The 19,588-nt window shown below is 38.4% G+C and overlaps 1 protein-coding gene across 1 annotated transcript in view; it reads right to left on the bottom strand.

Moving 5' to 3' along the window:
• KLHL4 (kelch like family member 4) overlaps positions 1-19,588 on the bottom strand; it is a 93,188-nt gene that overhangs the window by 9,992 nt on the left and 63,608 nt on the right. The window contains exons 5-9 of the mRNA XM_004592825.4: positions 19,204-19,416; positions 14,314-14,500; positions 4,175-4,399; positions 2,084-2,246; positions 202-414 (exon numbers count right to left, since the gene is read on the bottom strand). Of these exons, the coding sequence (XP_004592882.1) occupies positions 202-414; positions 2,084-2,246; positions 4,175-4,399; positions 14,314-14,500; positions 19,204-19,416 (1,001 nt within the window). The remainder of the gene's footprint in view (positions 1-201; positions 415-2,083; positions 2,247-4,174; positions 4,400-14,313; positions 14,501-19,203; positions 19,417-19,588) is intronic.

Below are 19,588 nucleotides of genomic sequence, written 5' to 3'. Positions count from 1 at the left end.
TTTACTCTGGATCTAAAGTGAATAAGGAGGAATTTTTCCAAAATATGTTGGGCTTAAGATTAAGTGTGCAATTTAAGAACGAGTCCACTAAGAAGATTAACACTTAGGTGGAAGTCTGCTTTTTGCCAGTTCAAAAAATCTTTCATTTCTGAAAAAAGGTAATGACATCATCACATGCATGAATAAATAGGAACAACTTACCTTTCCACACAGTCAGAAAGCCTGGAGCAATGATTAGAAGCTGGGGCATCATGACCCCCTACAACATACAAGAACCCATTGTGTGTAGCAACTCCCACACCTCCACGTCTTTTGGACATTGGAGCACACAGACTCCACTTGTTAGTGTGTGGGTCAAAGCATTCCATTGATTTATGGCAGGAATTTCCATCACGTCCACCAATAGCATATAATCTGTGGGGGAAAAAGAATGTAAAACTGTGTGTGTATATGTATAGAAAATGCATACAATGAATACATGAGAAATTTACAAAAGGCATTTCAAATTTCTGAAATTTCTGACTACAGGCTCTCATTCCTCATTGTTTTGTAGTAAAAAGCCCAAGTTTGCTAAGGTACAGAGAGATAGGAGAGATTTGTTCAAACTACTCTACCTAAGAACTCTCTCCTTCATTTGTTTTGTTAAATTACTTTGACACAATAAATTAAATTATTTCATGGGGAATAATGCATAGAAAAAAGAACAGTATTTCAAATAAGTTGCTAAAATAGTTCCCCCAAACGTTAAAAGTATAGCCAGGTACAATACCTAACATCAGAATCCCTGTTGTTTTCACAAATTTATTTAGTGCAAAAATAGTGTTAGTAAGAAATTATTCACAAAATAAACTAAAGGAATCAGAATCTAGAGACTGAATCCTTCCTCGAAAGAGATATTTGTTGTTGCATTTCTCCTCAAAACTTTGAAATGCTAAATCTTCTGACAGGCAGATTTTTAACATACTTTTAAATTAATTTTACATGAATAAAGAAGAAAAATATCAATCATGCATCTGTAATTGCTTTTCATGCTAAATGTGTAACAACAGCAACCTAATAAAACATAATTAAGTCCAATTTGATGATTTCAGACTGTTCAACAATAAGCAGAGGATGACCTTACTGAATCAACTGGTATCATGGTCAAATTTGATGGTGTATTTCTAAAGCATTACAGATCTCATTAACTATAGATACTTCCTATTTATTCTTATGTGAGATGTCAAAGCGTGTATGTGCTGAAATTTCTACTGAGCCAAATTCTGTGATGGAGATTGGCTCTAGTCATGTTAAATGCAGACACATAAGACTGTCTTTTGCCACTAACTCTTCCTATTTTTGAAACTTATCATTCAAACCCCTATTATATTCTGGCATTTGTCCCAAAGGTTCCCATGTCTGGACAGGATATAATTAGTTGCCGTTAATTTTAGCTCTCAGGAACCTCTAGTATCACCATGCTTTAGTATATATATTACTTTTGTCACATAGACTCCAAATCAGCAAGTCATAAATATGAATATTTAAGTAGATAAAACTAGGTAGAATTCTGCAGTGGGGAACTCTAAATGTTTGCTCAGGAGAGAAATGATTAAAAAAAAAAGCCTTTTCCTTGTTATAACTATTGTCAAACCAAAGTTTTGATGAATTAAGATTAAGTTAAAGAGAGAAGTGGTAGTTTCTTGGAGGGAAACTAGAATTAGTTTGGCCACAAAATAATTCATTGGAGTAAAAATCCCCCTCTCATATTTAGTAGGGACACAAGCCATTCATGGAACTTGTTAAAATGAAGATTCTGAATCAGAAAATAGGGGGCCTGTCCGAGATTCAGTAATTGTGAGGAGATGTCAAGGAACATTAATGCTGTTGGCCCCAGAAGTGTACTTTGATTCTTTGACAGGAAAGAGTCACAGCATAGTAAGAGGAGGATTCACAAAGAGCAAAACAAAACAAACAAGAAAAAAGGCTTTTAATCACTGATTACAAGGATGGCCTGGCTATTTGCAGTGCTTAAATGGATCATGTTCTTGAAGATCCGTACTGTACTAGCTGGGAAGCAGAAAGCATGCATGTCTGGACTTACTTGTTATTTAATGCAACAACACCAACTGTGCTTCTAGAAGTTGACATACTGGCCACATAATTCCATTGGCGTCCCTCGGGATCCCATCTTTCCACAGTATTTAGATAACTCCATCCATCATGACCACCTACAGCATACATTGGTCCTCCAAGTGTGGCTACACCTAAAGAATAAAAACACTATATGGGATCACCCAAGTATACCACAGAGTGACTGCTGCTTCCATTTGCAAGCAGTTGATTAATGGAAAATTTGTGTTCTGCTTCTGAAATACTGAAAGTGTTTTGCGATTCTGCTATATAGTTAAATATGTTCTTCCAACCCCTAGAAACTGTGTCCTAACTGTGTTAAGTAAAAGTATCATTGTCATAACACAGAAGTCATCTGAAGTAGTGAAGCGGATTTTTTGTTGGTAGGTAATAAGAAGGGGAAGCTGCATTTTGTCGCTGGTATAATTTCGATGTAGTTTTTTTATGTACAGGGTTGGCAAGATGTGATATTTGCTCTAAGCTATACCTTATAATTGTAGGCTGACTATAGTAAACCTTTATAATCATATTAAAAATACAGTGACAAATAGATTCCTGTGATATAAATAACTAGACAGGTCTTCATGAGGTTTAGTGGGAAATTTGTTCTGTTAGATATTCTTAATAGTCCTTTTGTGATTCTCTTTTCTGAGAATTCACATAATTGCCTTTTACCATTACCTTCTTCACCATTCCAATTGGTCTCTTGGTGATATATCCTCATCCCTTCTCTTAATTCTCTACTAACCTCGATTTGGGAAAAGCTAGCTATTTTTCTCTGTGGGATTTGCTTTCTAAGTTATGAGTAGGAATTATACTGACACAACTGAACTAATTTGTATAGTGTCATTTGGCAGAAATAATTTATCACAATAATTGGAGAAAACAATGCTGGTCCTTAATTTGCCGCTTTTCAGCTGTGCAAAAGCAATTCTTAAGGAATGTAATTTTTTCTGCTTAACAAATATATAATGAAAACATATGGAAGCTAGTATGAGCAGAGATGTACCCTGGAAATTATTCAGGGGAATCAGTTCATCTTTGCCCGCAAAGCCCTACTCCATCTTTTTAAAAATTCTTGGGATCTGCTGAGTTGAATAAAAACTTAGGGCTTTTCAGTCAAAGTTGTTTTCATATATGTATGAATGTGTGTGTGTGTGTATACACACATATACATATATATATACACACATATACATATATATATCCTAAAACTTTCACTGAAACTTAAATTTCCTTCCTGTTGAAACATACATTTTTCATCCAACTAGAACAACAGTATGTCTCCAACATTAAGTTTATTTTTCACTAAATTGAATTTAGAAGACAACTACTCATAGTTTTATGTTCCTCACAATATGAGAATACTTTAAAAAGATTGTGAAAATTTTGAATTGAAAGGTACATTCATTTTGGTGTGAGAATTTTAAAATGAATGCATTGTAATTTTTTTTTCAGAGTATGCACTTTCCATTAACATTTTGAAGTTCTCTCAGGCATCCCTTCTAAAAGCTGTTCTCCTTTCTAAAATGGAACTCCTTTCAAATATTTAAGGTAGACAGGAGTAAGAAGTATGACATCTGCACTAGGAAAAAAAAATCACAGAGTGTTACAATGTGTTTCAGCTCTTAACCATTTTGGAAACATTTTTGCTTAAGGTTTGACTAAATAACATGAATGTGCAACAGTTTAAATTTTAAGAACTCAATTAAGGGGCTGGCACAGTGGTTCAACAGGTGAATCCTTTGGTTCAAGTCTCAAGTACTCCACTTCACATCCAACACTCTTTTTATGACCTGGGAAAGCAGTGGAGGATGGCTCAAGTGCTTGGATGCTGCACTCATGTGGGAGCCCCGGAAGAAGTTCCTGGCTCCTGATTCCTAACTTTGAATTAGCTCAGCTCTGGTCCTTGTGGCCACATGGGAAGTGAACCAGTTGGTGGAATATCTTTCTCTGCTTCTCCTTTTCTCTGTAAATCTGTGTTTTTAATAAAAGTAAATCTTTTTAAAAATCTCAATTAAGCATACCTTATCAAGAAACCATAGTAACATGATGTTCTTACCTAAACCATGCCTATGGGTTGACATGGGAGGCATCACAGTCCAGATTTTGCCAACTGGATTAAAACATTCCACAGTATTCAATGTTTTTAAACCATCTCTTCCTCCCACAACATAAAGTTTATTGTCAATAACCGCAACTCCAAACTGAAATCTACGGCCACTCATAGTGCCAATATGCAGCCAGCTGTTGGTTCTGAGATCATATTTTTCAATTGTGGTGGTACCTGTTAAAGTGATTTTGAACAATGATAAAATGACTTGCATTATAATTTTGAATTGGAGCCATTCCCATTATATTTGAGCATCATTTCCTTACACTGTAGTATCAGTGGTTGAAAATTAGATTTAGGACCCAGAAGATTCTGCATCCTGGCAATATTTTACCACTTCTTGATCCAAGAGGAAGAGTCAGAACAAAGTAGTTTTTACAATGTGTCTTTATAATTTATGGAATCATAATCCCTTCTTTGTCTATAAACCAGAAGTACTAACATAAAAGTGCCAACAGAAGCTTTCATGACAAAATACGTACGCTAAATTTTATTATGAAATATTTAATTGTTCATATAGTTCCAATCACTCATGACCATTTAGCATTTTTTATCATTTTATGATACAGTTCCATATTCCCTTATCCCCTCCCCAAATCCCTCCCCCCCAGTTCCTCTATATCATTACTAACATATAGTTCTTCATACACAGTCATATGTCCATCATTGCGGGGATGGACAATGGCACAGAGTCCAGAATCCTATTGTCAAGATATAGTAAACAGTTTCATTGTAAGTCCATCTTTGTCTGGAAATAGAGATGCATACCACACTGCATCCTCATACCTGGATGTTAGTCTCCATTTCACAGCTATTGTACATCCCCTTAAATGAAAAGTCATGATACAAAATCAACAATAGAAAGAAAAATAGATATTTACAATGCCATGAAGTTAAATGACATGTTACTAGATATGACAGTCTCCATTACACAACTACTGTACATCCCCTTAAATGAAAAGTCATGATACAAAATCAACAATAGAAAGAAAAATAGAAATTAACAACACCCTGAAGTTAAAAGACATGTTACTAGATATGACAGTCTCCATTACACAGCTACTATACATCCCCTTAAATGAAGAGCCACAAAACAAAATCAACATCCCGGAGAAAAAAGAAATTAACAACACCAAAAAGTTAAGCAACATGCTATTAAATGATGCCACTGCATGATATACAAGTCATTGAATGATTTAATCAGAAGAAAGTGTTTTGATGAGATGAAATCAACAGAAAGCAACAAAACCCATGTGATATAGTCTCCACTGATCTTTGTTGAAGTGTGTCTCCTCCAGACAATAAACAGATGGGTTTTGTTTTTTTAATCCAGTGTACTAATCTATGACGTTTTATTGAGCTTAAGCCATTTACATTCAGGGTTTAACATATATGGGTGTTACTTTGGTCCTGTCATTTTAGGAATGGGTTGTTCATTGGTTTAGTCTTCTGTTGTCATTTCACTGGGATGTTCTTCCCGTTTGTCTTTGGTTTTGGTAGGTGCTATTCCTCTTCTCTGTCAAGAGAACATCTTGAAGTATCATTTGTAGGGCAGGTTTGAAAGAGACAAATTCTTTTAGCTTTTCTTTTCTGTGGAAGAATTTTATTTCATTTTCAAAGACAATAGAAAGCTTTGCTGGATATGTTATCCTGGGCCAACAATTTTTTTCTTTTAGAATCTGGAATATGTCACTCCATTCTCTTCTTGCCTGTAGAGTTTCCTGTGAGAGATCTTCTGTGAGTTTAATTGGCATTCCTTTATATGTCAATTGATTTTTTTCACATGCACATTTAAGGATCTATTCCTTATGTTCAATTGAAGAGAGCTTGATTATCATATGTCGTAGTGAAGATCTCTTTTGGTCAAGCCTGTTGGGAGTTCTGTGGCTGTCCTGGATCTTGTTTCCCAATTCTTTCTCCAGATTAGGGAAATTTTCCTTTATTATTTCTTCAAATACATTTGCAAACTCAGCTTCTCCTTCTGCACCTTCTGCAACTCCCATAACTCTTATATTTGGCCTCTTAATAGTGTCTTTCAATTCGTGAATACTTTTTTTGGCCTGATCCAGCTCTGCTTCCAGCATTTTGTGTGCTTCTCCCTGGTGACAGAAAACATCTTCCAATTCTGAGATTCTTTCTTCTGCTTGCTTCGTTCTATTTTGGAGACTCTCCACTGTACTTTTAATTTGCTCTACTGTGTTCTTAATTTCTGATAGACCAGCCTTGATTTGCTTTATTGCTTCCTTAAATTCTTTGAACTCTTGTATGTGCTTCTCATTGTTGATCAGAAGCTTTAAAATGAGTCTTATGGATTCTATATCCTCTATTTTTCAATGTCTTCCTCAGTTAACTCTGAGATTGGCATAGGGTTTTGCTCCATTGAAGGGGAGTTTTCGGTAATATTCATTGTGCCTTTGTCTCTTCTTTTGCTCTTGGTCATTGTACTTCTGGTTAGCAGTCTTCTTCTTGGGACAGGTTTCTAAGCTGTGTCACCCACAGGTCTACAAACCAATTTTACTTATTGCGGTTGGTATACAACTCTTTGCCTGCAGCCACTTGTGCCACAACCACCAGCAAGTTCCAGGTCTGCGTTCATATGTCAGATTTCCACCATGGTCTCCACAGCCCCAGCTCCTGGCTCACCACTCTCCACCTCCTGTGATACTGTGCTGAGCCTGCACCGTTGTCTCTGCAACCTTTCTCCCATTTCCAGTTGGAGCAAGTCCCAGGATTGGAGAAACACCAGGTATCTATATAATTAGGTTGTTGGTGGTGCAGATCTTGTCGGAACCTGTTGGATGTTAGGTCTGGGTGCCACACGGACCTATTTTGACCCATACGATGCCACAGTTGGTATTATTTCCTGCGGTACCAGTGCAATCCATGGAACTCAGCGAGTTCTCACGAGATCAGCACATGCGCAGTTCACTGTTGTCCCCTGCAGTCCCAAAGCTATTGCCAAAATGGCGCCTGACATAGTACCACTACAGTTTTTGATCTGCTGGCCATCAGATCTGAGGGCTACCCAGACCTGTCTTGGGTGGAACCTGTAGAATGCCACGTCGTTGCACTTCACTGAGTCAGAAATGAGTTCACTCCCAGCTCAGTGTATGCTCAGTCCTTTCCCTTGCCCTTTCCTCCTTACGTAAAATGGCGCCCAATTCAGCTCTAGGGGGCTGACTGGGCTATGAAATCCACCCTGTTCTCGCACTGCCTGTCTTGAGATCTGCTGCTCTGTCTCTGCTCCTGGTCAAATGAAACGGAGCAGCAGGACTGACAGTTCTTTGTCTGGGTTCACCTTCCAAGCTCCCAGTGAAAGTCCCTTCCCACCTGGTTGCTGGTGGAGTTCTGGCTGTTGGTGGAGTTCAGATCACCGTGTTGGAGTATCAGTCACTGCAACACCACACTGCTGTGCTCACTGTTTTCCTGTGTCTGTCAGTCTCCAGGTACCCCTCTGCTGTGCTGTTGTCCTGTCCTTTCCTATTTCCTGAAATATGTCCTCTCTGCTTCATTCTGATTAAAAGTTTTTCCATCTGGATAAATGTGTCCTTACCCTATTCTGCCATCTTGATTCGCCAACCATTTAGCATTTTAACTTATGTCCTTTCATTGTGTTTGTTTGAGAGGTATATGTGCATGTATTTAAGAGACAAATGATTAAAGATTTAAGACTAAAAATTGTTTTATTGGACACCTAGTATTTATTCACATAATTTTCCATGATAATGCAAATGATCTTAGATAAGAGTATAAAACTTTGAGGTATTACTTTCTGTGTGTACTAACAATATTTTACTTTGGACTCAATTACCAAAACATCAAGTTTAAAACTGCCAAAATAAACTGTTATAGGCAATTCCTTCACTTTTCCTTTGCTGGAAAAATTGTGGACATAATGCATTGCTTATGACAAAAATATATATCATAGGAAGCATATGTGTTGACAATTGAAATTCTGTGATATGGGGCTATATCAAGTCATAATTTAAGAAGATTTAATTATGTATCAGATGTGTGCTGCTTCTAAAAGTTTGTCTCAGGATAGTAGAAGCAGTATTTTGTTTCCTTGCTCTAATTTTATATTATGACCAGAGGAGAGTTCACTGCAATTGTTTATATCACAAGATATTGGATTTTCACATTCAAATTTTGAGAATGCACAGAAACATACTTACTCCTCTTCTGCAGCATATTTCACTGATAATGTGGATTTGGCTTAATTCCAATTAATGAATCAGGTCCTGTTCTATTGATGGTATTTGTTACTGAGAGGCTAAATCAGATCATCTATCTTTTCTGTATTAAATACCTTCAGACAAAACCATTAAGAAAGGAACGTTTAGCTAAGATCTTGGGGCTGGGCGAGTTTGGGAGGGGTTCTGGCCTTGGGGTTGGGGGCAACTGCAGCTCCCTGCAATGTGGCAGCTGTTGGGGGTGCCCCTGCCAGGTCGGACCCAATGCTGGGGACTCACACCAAAGACACTGCCAAAAGGCAGTGAACGATTCCCCGGCCTTGGGTGGCCAGTGCACCAAGTGGTGCCAGGCTTTGCCTGCTGGCCGTCCAGCGGCGAACTCTGGGGTTTTTAAGATATGCAGTTACTGCCTGGGGACACCCATGACTAAGGCCAGTTTTAGTGTAGGTGAGAAATAAATTTTGGGTGATTCCCAGTGACAGGGTCATGATAGTTTCAGGCATTCGTGGGGACTGAGACCTGGTGGTTTGGAGGGAAGTATCCAGAGGACAATTTGGGTTAGACAGATTCACCAGCCCAATTAGGAATCCAGAGATGGGATGTTAGCACAGAATATCACTGATCGCCACACACGAGCCAACACCAAAGCTATGGATGGGGGCCTCTTTGGCAGTGTTGGGTACCATTACCCGATTGGGTGGTGGAGTGGTGGAGTGGTCACATTTGGCAGGGTCAAGACTATCTAGCACGCAAGAGAACTTGGTCTGGGGGTAGACTCTGTGGGGTTGTGTGGGCCCATCCCTGTGGAAATGCAAGTTCCCCTGGTTAGCTCGCAAGCTGGGGTTGCAATGGACTAAGCTAGGTCTGACCACACCACCTGCCATCACTCACAGGTAAAGGAACTCACAACAGTCAGGGCAGGTCAAGGCAGCAGCACCTGAATGTGCATCCTAAAACAGGATGTGGGGTGGGCCTGGCTGCCACTGGAAGGGGGCAGAATGGGCAGGGCTGAACAAACCTTAACTCACAAGAAACAACAGAAATCAGGTTGGAGCACAGGTCATGCCAAGTAGGTCCTTGCACCTACTGATCTGCATCAGACAGGGACACTAAGCCACAGCATCAAAGGGGCCAGGACAAGTGAGGGGCTGAGCCAAGCTGAGTCAGAGCAACCACTGGCCTGCATGTGATCTAAGGCTGGGAATAGGCCCAGTTGGGGAGCTAAGGGGACACGCTAGCTGGGTTGAGTTTCCCACCAAGGAGCACACGGGCTGGAATTGGGGCTGCGTTCTAATCAGGATATGACTGTAATCTCACTTGGCACAAGTGTGGACTGGGACTGGGAGCACCAAGTTGGGCCAAACTCCAATACCATCTGGTACTCTGGAGGACCAGGGGAGATGTGTGACAGACTAGGCTAGGTCTCAGCCCTTACTGAACCATGTGTGAGCTGTATGTGGGTGTGGATGAGCCATGGCTGGATTGAAGCATCCAACAGTGAGAATCAGATTGGGTGGAAGGCCAGTCAGGAAACACCACTGTTCCTGCTAGGACAGGAGGTGAACTGAGTAGGGCTGGCTCATGGACCCACTGGTATGCGTGAAATCTGGCACTGGGAAAGTTTCTGATGGAGGAGCCTGGACAACTTCTCTGGCAGGACATAGTCCCTGCAGGTAAGCACAAGAATCACAATAGGAAACAGCCCAGAACAGGCAATGGAAATTATCCCACTGGCATACATATGGCTTGGGTTGGGGGCAGACCAGGCTGAACCTGTTCACATCACCCGCTGGTAAATCCGAGCAGCAGAACAGAGTGTGGGTCAAGCCAGGTTTGGTTGTGACACATACCAGTACACATTAAGGAATGCCAAGGTGAGATGAGCCGTACCAGATGTGGTTGCAGCACTCAAACAGCACATGTGATAATCAGGGGGAGGAGGCAAAGCCGACAGGGGAATGTGGGCTCCCCTGCTGGACAACTAATTGCATTGGAAAGCGTGAGCTGGGATGGGGGCAGATCAGACTAGGCAGGGCTATAACACCTGTGGGCCTCATGAGAGCTAGATAAGGGAAGGGCCACGGTGAGCTGACTGTTCCGACTGGTGCAAGCAAAAATTAGAGAGGGTAAGGGTTGGTTGGGCTTGGCTGCAGCATTAGCTGGCAGAGGCTGGCACTGGGAGCCAATTCTGTCAAGTCAAATGCCAGAACCACATGGAGAGTGCATAAGCTGGGAGTGGGTATGGCCTAGAAGGGAAATAGTAGTCACCTCTCTCGGGGTTACCACTCTCACTGGACAGCACGAAAACCAGGAAGGGGCACCTGCCAGTGGGTGTATGGGTTGGATAGTAGGTTGGTTGGGTTGAACTAGGCTTCAATGCCCATTGACATGTGTGAGAGCTAAATGGGAGGTGGGACAGACTGGATAAGCCTGCGGTACATACTGGCAAGCATGGGAACCAGGGTAGGGGGCAGAACTGGTGGATGTTATGGGGAGTCGCCCCAACTAGGCTGCAGTTCCTACTGGTTTGCATGAGGACCGAGTATGAAGTGGGTAGGTAGGATCGAGCTGGACTACAACACCCATTGATTCACAAGGAATACAGGGCTGGAAACAGAACAGACCTGGCAATCGCAACAACCAGCATAAGCATAAGCTGATTGGTGTGACGGACGGTTTTGGAGTCTGTACTAGCAAACCGTTTGAGCAGGACCTTTGGAGCTCGCCTCCCATTGGGGATCTGGGATGGGTGGGAGGTTGGGTGGGGCTTTCCTCTTTGTTACTCCCCAGATACAGGGAAAAATGATAATATTAGTGTGGAAACAATGGTATTACCTACTTCCACCCTGCAGCCCTTGACCCTTTGTACCCTAATCAACTAAGTAAGATTGTTAAAAAATAATTAAAAAAAAAAAAAGAAAAAAAGAAAGGAACGTTTACAAACTCATGTCTATTCATTCCCTTTGCATCCACATATCTCTGTGAACATCTGCCTGTCTCTCCAATTCTGTCTTCATACTGCTATTGATTTTAATTTTGACTTCTCTTTGTTAGTGGGATTCACCAAAGAACGAGTTTATGTCAGTAAATGAAAGTTACACCAAACTCATTATTGAAATTATAGAAATACTAATGGTGAAGTAATTAGTCAGGAAATGATACCAAGTCATACTAATCAGCCATATTTAGGTTTATACTGCAAGATATAGAAATCTGCTTCATGCCAGATTTTCTCATCATTATAGTGATACAGGGGAGAATTATCATGCATTTCTTCATTTGCCACCACAAGCATTTATGACTATAAAAATCTTGATTTTTGATTTTTTTCAGGGCCCTCTGCCCACCCCCACCAAAACTTCAACTAATGCAAATGCAAATTCTTTGGCTGGTTTACTATCACAGGTCTATGACTGGTGGCAAAATCTGAAGCGGATATTTGCATTTCTATGCTTTTATTTTTATCCAGAAATTTAAGAACAACACAGAAGTTGGACATCCACATGGAGTAGCATGTGAAGTTTTGACACATGTACACACTGCTAATGTCCAAGTAGGATAACTGCAATTATCAAACATTTAGGATGTGTTTTTGCTAAAAATATTCACAAGCCTATCTTCTAGTTCTCTGCTTGCTTTTCTTCAGAAATATTTGGTGCATTAATGTTATGGTCCTTGATAAACTATTTTAGAAGTTTTTTTTTTTAAATACTGATTTTCAGCTTTGATGTGTTGCACATATTGTGCACTTCTAAACTCTTATTTAATACCCACTTATCATCTGTTCAACACGGAACAAAAGCCACCGAACTGCTGAATTGTTGGAGCACTAAGTGCAGAGTTGTGCACATAGTAGTTTTGAACAGACTTATTTATAAATGCTTCAAATTAGCTTTTACAGCCTTGCCTGATATACTGCCTTTCAAAAATAGTTGTTTTTAATAGTTTCTAGTTTATATGTGCAAAACATCCAAAATTTATCATTTGACCACTTTTAAATTTTGATTTTGATCATACTTACAAGCTTCTGATGATTATTTTTGATACATTGTAGGAGTTATAGCTTACTCCAGCCATTTGTGTGATGTCTATATTTAACACCAAGAGCTGACCTTATTGTATGAGTAGAGAGGAAATTAAAGTCTGAGGAAGTACTGTATTTTCTAGACATCAAAATACAAAAGTTCAAAACGAATCTTAAAAAAAACTGAAACAATACACATGAGAAAAGGCATGCATGTGGGAATTTTTAGCTGTGGTTTTGTGAAAGACTATGAAGAGGTATACTTTTTCAATGTAATACTATTTTGGTAAACATTATTCTCTTTGTTTTGCTCAATATTTTTCTTATTCCTGCTTACTTTAATATGTTATTCATTGGTCTTTTTAGTCCTAAGTGTATTTTGATTTTGCAAATGATTGGAAGATCATTAAAGAGGAGGAAATTAATTTTGTGACTATTTTTATTTCCTTTTTAATAGTGACACTAAGGAAAAAGCAGCATATGTGATAGTTCAATTAACTAATCCTCCAACTGCACATGCCAGCATCTCATCTGGGAGCCAGTTTGTGTCCTGGCTGCTCCACTTCCCTTCTAGCTCCCTGCTTGTGGCCTAGGAAAGTAGTCCAGGACAGCCCAAAAATTTGGGCCCTTGCATTCACATGGGAGACCTGGATGAAGCTCCTGGCTCCTGGCTTCTGATCAGCTCATCTGTGGTCATTGTGACCATTTGAAGAGTGAACCATTGGTTGGAAAATCTTTCTGTCAGTCCTTCTCTCTGTAAATCTGCCTTTCCAATAAAAATGAATAAATCTTAAAAAGATATCTACCAATTGTCAAGTGTCACCTAGTTTGTTATAGCAACAGAAAATAGAATGAGATAAGATGTATGATTAATTAGTATCATTCCTATATATTCTTTAAATTCCATTTATATATTAAAAGAAATAGGTCTCCATTAGTATAAAACTTTGATTTTCATATGATTTTCTGTAAGGCAATTAATGAAATTTCTGTGTATAATTAACCTGCGCATTTACTGTCTTTTAAATATTTTATTTCATAGTAGTTCTAAATTTGTAAAATAAAAATTATGTAGTAGTACCATGTACTACACACTCTTCTTCTCTCATTAAGTTTCATATCAGTATATTTGTAATTAAAGTAATTAATGAATCACACTCACTTATACTTACATTTAAATTCAAAATCCTTGAACTTGTACATTTATCTTTATGTCAGCTTTGCTTTCTATATGACAAATTCCTAATTATAAAATTCGTGCCTCCTTGTTTTAGAAACAATGTAAGAAATCAAGTGTAATGAGATAGAACTATAGAAAAAATATCCTAAGAGTTCAGTTGAGAGATGATGCTTAAAAGACCATTCTCTATTCCATTTGACTCATTCTTAGCTTAAAAAATGTAATTATATCCCAAATTTGAATTGGTGATCTTGTTAGCAACACTTTAAGAATCACTGTGACTGGTGTTTAAATATCAAGTAGGAAACTAATAGCAAGTTACAGAGCGTTCTGCTTCAGTCAAAAACACATTTGGACCGCCTCATTTGTTTCCTTTTATGAAAAACTCTAAATAAATAGCTCTTGAAAAGAGTTAATATTGCAGAACAAATGTTGAGATTTAAAATTGCTTACATGAAACAAAAGGGCCTATTAAGTGTTTGTGTAGTACAAATTAAAGGATTATGTCCCATAAAATGAATAAAAACATACTGAGGTCAGAAAATGTCCTAGAGCATACTATTTATGGAAATTAAAAATGCACTCATTTAACATGGTTTTAATACAACTCTATCAGTTAAGAAAGAGTTCAAGGTATCTTTCCTATTTTGAATAAAGATACTTTCTAAATTAATTAGTTTGTTTCTTTTACCTTTCAGAGCACCCATGCCTCCCACAGCATAAAGGGCCCCCACAGTTGATTTTCTAGGTTTTGTCCGAGGGCTTTGCATCATAGGTCTCCGCTCAGGTAAGAGATGATATTTCATTGCTTCCATCAGGAGTTTCTGACACTCTAGATCACCACTAAACATGGAACTGTTTTCGAGATCTGCCAGCAACTGAAAAGAAATGATGAATGGCATGTGAGTTAAGAGATCACCATTAAAAAGAACATATTGTTAAAGTCTGGAGAAAATTGGACCTAACTGAAATACGGAAGTTTGATTATTTAAGATTTTACATTAGAATTTGTATTTTTCACTTATTGTATTATAATGAGCAAAAGCCTGTGTGTTACTAATGATCTATGCATGTTCATTCACCACATTATTCATCATTCAAAGATGTACATATGTAATTTGAAGTAATGTGCAAGCATCCACAAAAATGTTATGGAAAACAATCGCATGGAATGACTGTGTCTGCACACAGTAAGCACCTTTCAGCATACTATGTGGAGCTGCTGCAAGCTGCCACCTTTGAGGAAGTATGTTGGAGGTAGTGGCTGTAGTCATGCAAACATACATATTTAAAACAATATCACCTATGTGGAACTGCATCTTTATCATGAAATCACTTGTACAATATTATGTAATACATCTTTAAAAATAGAATTAATGTGTATGTACTTGTAACTGGCTAAGATAGCAGCAAAAGTGCTCTTTTACTATCATTATCTGGCAGACAATAGCATTGTAACTGAAATGATAAAATCTAAGAAAAGCATTTTTCCTGGGATGAGCTGAAGATAAGAATATGTTTAGGAATGTTTTTGAGAGTCAGATTGGTTCCCTTGAAATGCTGGGTCCACTTTATGATTGGCCCTTGAGAAGAATAGCAAGCAGCTGATTGGGATGTAAGCGCTAATTTCACTTGCTTAAAATGGCTCCAAACTTCCCTGTTGTGCACTGGCTTACTCTTACTCCATCTTTGTTCCCACTCCACCTGTCATCTCAGTTAAATCACTATTTTGACTTGCCTGACGAACTTACACTAAGGTAAGTCATTACCTTAGTGCATAGGCTGTTAGAAACATATTTTAAAGTTAAACTACATAACTTTTTCTAAAATATTCACTACAGATTCACCCCTACTCTCTTCATTGATTTCATTTCTGAAATATTGGCTTAAGGTACATTTGCTCTGAAAAGATTACACTTGCAAAACACAGCAATTTTCATGAAAAGCTCACACAATTCACATTCCAGGCAGAAAGGAAGCTCCATGTGAGATGCCAACATACCACTGGTTTGGTAATTGGGCTGGAAATTCCTTTCATTACAGTAAAAGAGAGGATCCAATACGGCTGAGTAGGGGAGACATGCTGATTTTGATCATAGGATGATAACAGAAGAAAAGCAGAGGATGTGTATTCTCAGGGGAGAGCTGGACAGAGGTTTGCAGTAGAAATACTAAACAAGAGAAGTGCCATGGAACTGCCTGGACAGTACCAACACACAGCAATGAGTGGGGACGCCAGTGACTCCTGCCAGTGGCTGAATAAAAAGCCTTCTTGGAGTGAGGTGAGCTGGGTCAGTGGCAGCCTGTGTCATTGGAGGTGCTGCCTGAAGGATAGCTGCAATGGTAGACTTCAGTGACCTTGAGTCCAGCCTGAACTGCTAGCTGGGGTGTCCACCCTAATCCTGGGAAGAGAGACAACATTGCTTTTTTTTTTTCCATCTCTTCCACTCAGGCCACCTAGAGACCATATGGAGGAAGTGCAGTGCAATGTTGATAACGTGAGTAGAAGCTATTGTAGCTTGCATAAAATGTTCAACTAGATTTTATTCAAGGTGACGAATCCACAGTCCTCACAGTGTCTGAATCTATACTGAAAGGTAGGCTTATAAAGCACTCCCATCCTCTCACATGTCCTGGGCACCTGGACTCAAACTACCAAGATGGACCAGTTACAGGCAGCTGGCTTTGGGAAAGCTTGGCTCTCCATGGATGGGGCAGACTCACAAGGTTCTGAGTGATAATGTCCTGCTCACAATGACTGTTAGAGCCCCACATGCTTTGACTATGGGAATTCTGTGACAGCACAACAGGCCTTAGTGTATAGCTGGGTCTCTGCACAAATGTTTTGTCAGGTTTCAGAGGCTCAGAGTCCACCTAGTTCCTGGAATGGGTCATTGCAAAGGATTCCAAGGTGACACTGAGAATCAGGCAAATCATTTGTGTGGCTCATGTGCCTGGGAGGGTGGACTGTGCAGCCACTTTGGGCTAACTTCTGGCATCGATCTCTATGGCACAGAGGAGGCATGATTGTGATCAAGCAACTGATGTGATTTATCCACCTGTTCTGAAACCAGAGAACTAACACACCCTTACTTGGATGTCACCCTCATCTTTCCCCACGCTCAAAAAACTGCTCAGCATTCCCAGGCCGTACCCAGCACATTCTTCTAGATATCCACTGTAAAAACAAACACTACACTACACCATAGAGGTATATTTCTTTCTTTTTTCTTTAACAGAGGTATATTTAAAAATAAAAGCCACTAGAGGATAAAATCAACAATTGTTTGCATAAATGCCTAAAGATAAATTGAAATACAAGAGACATGAACAAGGAAGACAATATGATTTCCCCAGGGGAACACATCAACTCTTTAATATTTGAAGTGAAGATAAATAGACTGACAAAATGGCTGAAAATGAATGGAAAAAAATCATAGGATTACTAAAAGCACACAGAAACAAATGAGATAAATAAACCAATAGATAATACAAAAATTTACATATATTGTGATATTGAACAAAAATCAAAATATTAAAAATGAAGAATTAAATATGCCAAATACAAAATATAGTGGAAAATCTCAAAAAAACAAACTTGATGAGGCAGAAAAAACAGTATCTGAGCTAGAAGAATAATTTTTGTAAATATCCTACTCAGACAAAAAAAGGAAGACAATTAGAAAAACTAAAAATAGTGTGCTGATATTTATGGGATAGTATGAAATGACCTAACATACTGTCTTAGGCATCCCCAAATGTATGGAATGAGAAAATGGGCTAGAAGATCTATTCAACCAAAAAATAGCAGATAACATTCCTAACTTTGAGAAAGATAGCAACATCCCAATAGAGAAAACACATAGAACCAAGTGACATGATCAGAAATAATCTTCACAACACATTACAAACTTTCAAAAGTAAAGTATAAAGAAAAGACTCTACAATATATACAAGATTACCTTCAAAGGATCTCCAATTAGACTGACAGTTGATGTCTCACCAGAAACCCTATAGGCTAGGAGAAAATGGGGAGGCATAGTCCAAATGCTAAAAGAAAAAAATGGTCAACCCAGAATACTGTACCAAGCAAAGCTCTCATATATCAGGGTGAAGTAAAGGCCTTTCAAAACAAATGGAAATTGGAAGAATTTCTCACTACTCATTCAGCTTCACAAATGATACTTAAGGGTGTACTACACACAGAAACAGAGAAAGATAGTTATCACATTAAAAACTTTAAGGCAGAAAATTTCCTAATAAGAACAAAGGAAAAACAAAGCACACAATAGGAATATTTATGAAAAATTGCAGGACCCAATCAAATTCTCTTATTAAAAGATACAGATTTAGTGTATTAAAAAACAAGACCCATATATTTGTTGCCTCCAAGAAACACAACTCACTGACAAAGCTACGTACAGACTGGAAATGGAATGATAGAAAAAGATATTCCATGCTAATTGAGAGCAAAAATGAGCAAATATAGCCATCCTAACATAAGACAAAACAGACTTTAATACAAAAACTGTAAAAAGATACTAAGAATGGCACTATGTAATGATTAGGGAATCAATTAAACAGTGAAATATGACTATAGCGAATATGTATATATACCTAATACTAAGGAGCCTTCTTTGGAATGCTTTTAAGATCTGCCAGTAATGCATGGTATTGACTCTTAAGTATATAAATCTATGGAATTTAATTAACTGCTAAAAGTCAGAAAAACACATATATGTTGAAAATCATAAGCAAATCAGTAATCTATTTTAAGAATTAACATTTAATTAGTATTTTAGCTGAAAATGTATTAATTTTAATAGTTATAAAACTATTGATCCAGTGTGTGTAAAGTCTTTCTGTTTAAACTACGTGAGACTTGAAAATTTAGTACAGACTAAATAAATCTGGAATACATATGTTCAACATATTTATATGTATATGTAAATATATAGTGTAAATTAGATCTACTATTCATTAATTTACTAGAGGGAAAACATTGTGGTTATCACCAATGGTGTAATGATACAGCAAAACTACATAGCACTTATAAACTTCAGATCCTAAAATTTAACTTGAGGTGAGTCAAACTTGTATCTTATCCCAGACATTTTTTGAAAATCATCTTTGCCATAATTCAACAGTTTAGAATGCAGCAGGAGGCTGCCATTACAGTGCTACTCTGGTGCATTTGAAAAGTACAACATGATTTCAATAACAGCCGACAATTACTCACGGTAGCAGGTATTATCCAGGATATCACTCCTTTGTAAGTTTCCTTAGGAAGGCTCAAGTACTTATTAACACCTGGCCCAGAAAATGGGCTCGGAAGAAAAAGAGTTGGCTTAGTCATTTTGCCTGTTTGTGAAAAGTACTTTAATGAAAGAGCAAAACTTAGGGATCATTTGCAATTATTTTCTAGTCCACATTTCCTGTCTCTCCATTACTAATGCCTCTAATTTAAGGTTGGACAGACCCTTCTGCTAAGCAACCACTGAACATTTCAATGACCAGAAACACTCTCTGATTAACTAAGCAAGGTGGTTTAAAACTCTATTACCTGGGTACATTTCCATACCTGTGGTGGAAGTAATGGCAGTCGGATGTGGGAAAGCAGCATTGCCAGGTCTCCTTGCCTAGTTTGAGCATCATGTCCTACCCACTGCATCAGAGCATGGAAGATGGTTTCCTCGTCGGGCACATTAATGTCATCACTACACAGAAGTTTCAAAATTTCAGTGGCTGGAAGTAGAAGGAATTCCTGGTTCTTTATTACCTCGATGAAGTGTTCCTAGGAAAGGAAGGAAATGCAGTCCAGGTTTATACTTTAGAACCTTCTTAACAAAGTAAGCATATTAAAACATTTCACTGAAACATCAGAAAATAGCAGAAAGACATATTTATCTATTTATAGTATGTGTTATTCCACACAGGAGAACGGGAAGCCTTCTGAAGTTGAAGGA

The sequence above is a fragment of the Ochotona princeps genome, chromosome X, assembly GCF_030435755.1.
Source record: "Ochotona princeps isolate mOchPri1 chromosome X, mOchPri1.hap1, whole genome shotgun sequence".
NCBI lineage: Eukaryota > Metazoa > Chordata > Mammalia > Lagomorpha > Ochotonidae > Ochotona > Ochotona princeps.
The sequence above is the reverse complement of the archived record's forward strand: the minus strand, read 5'-3'. Positions and strand labels throughout refer to the sequence as shown.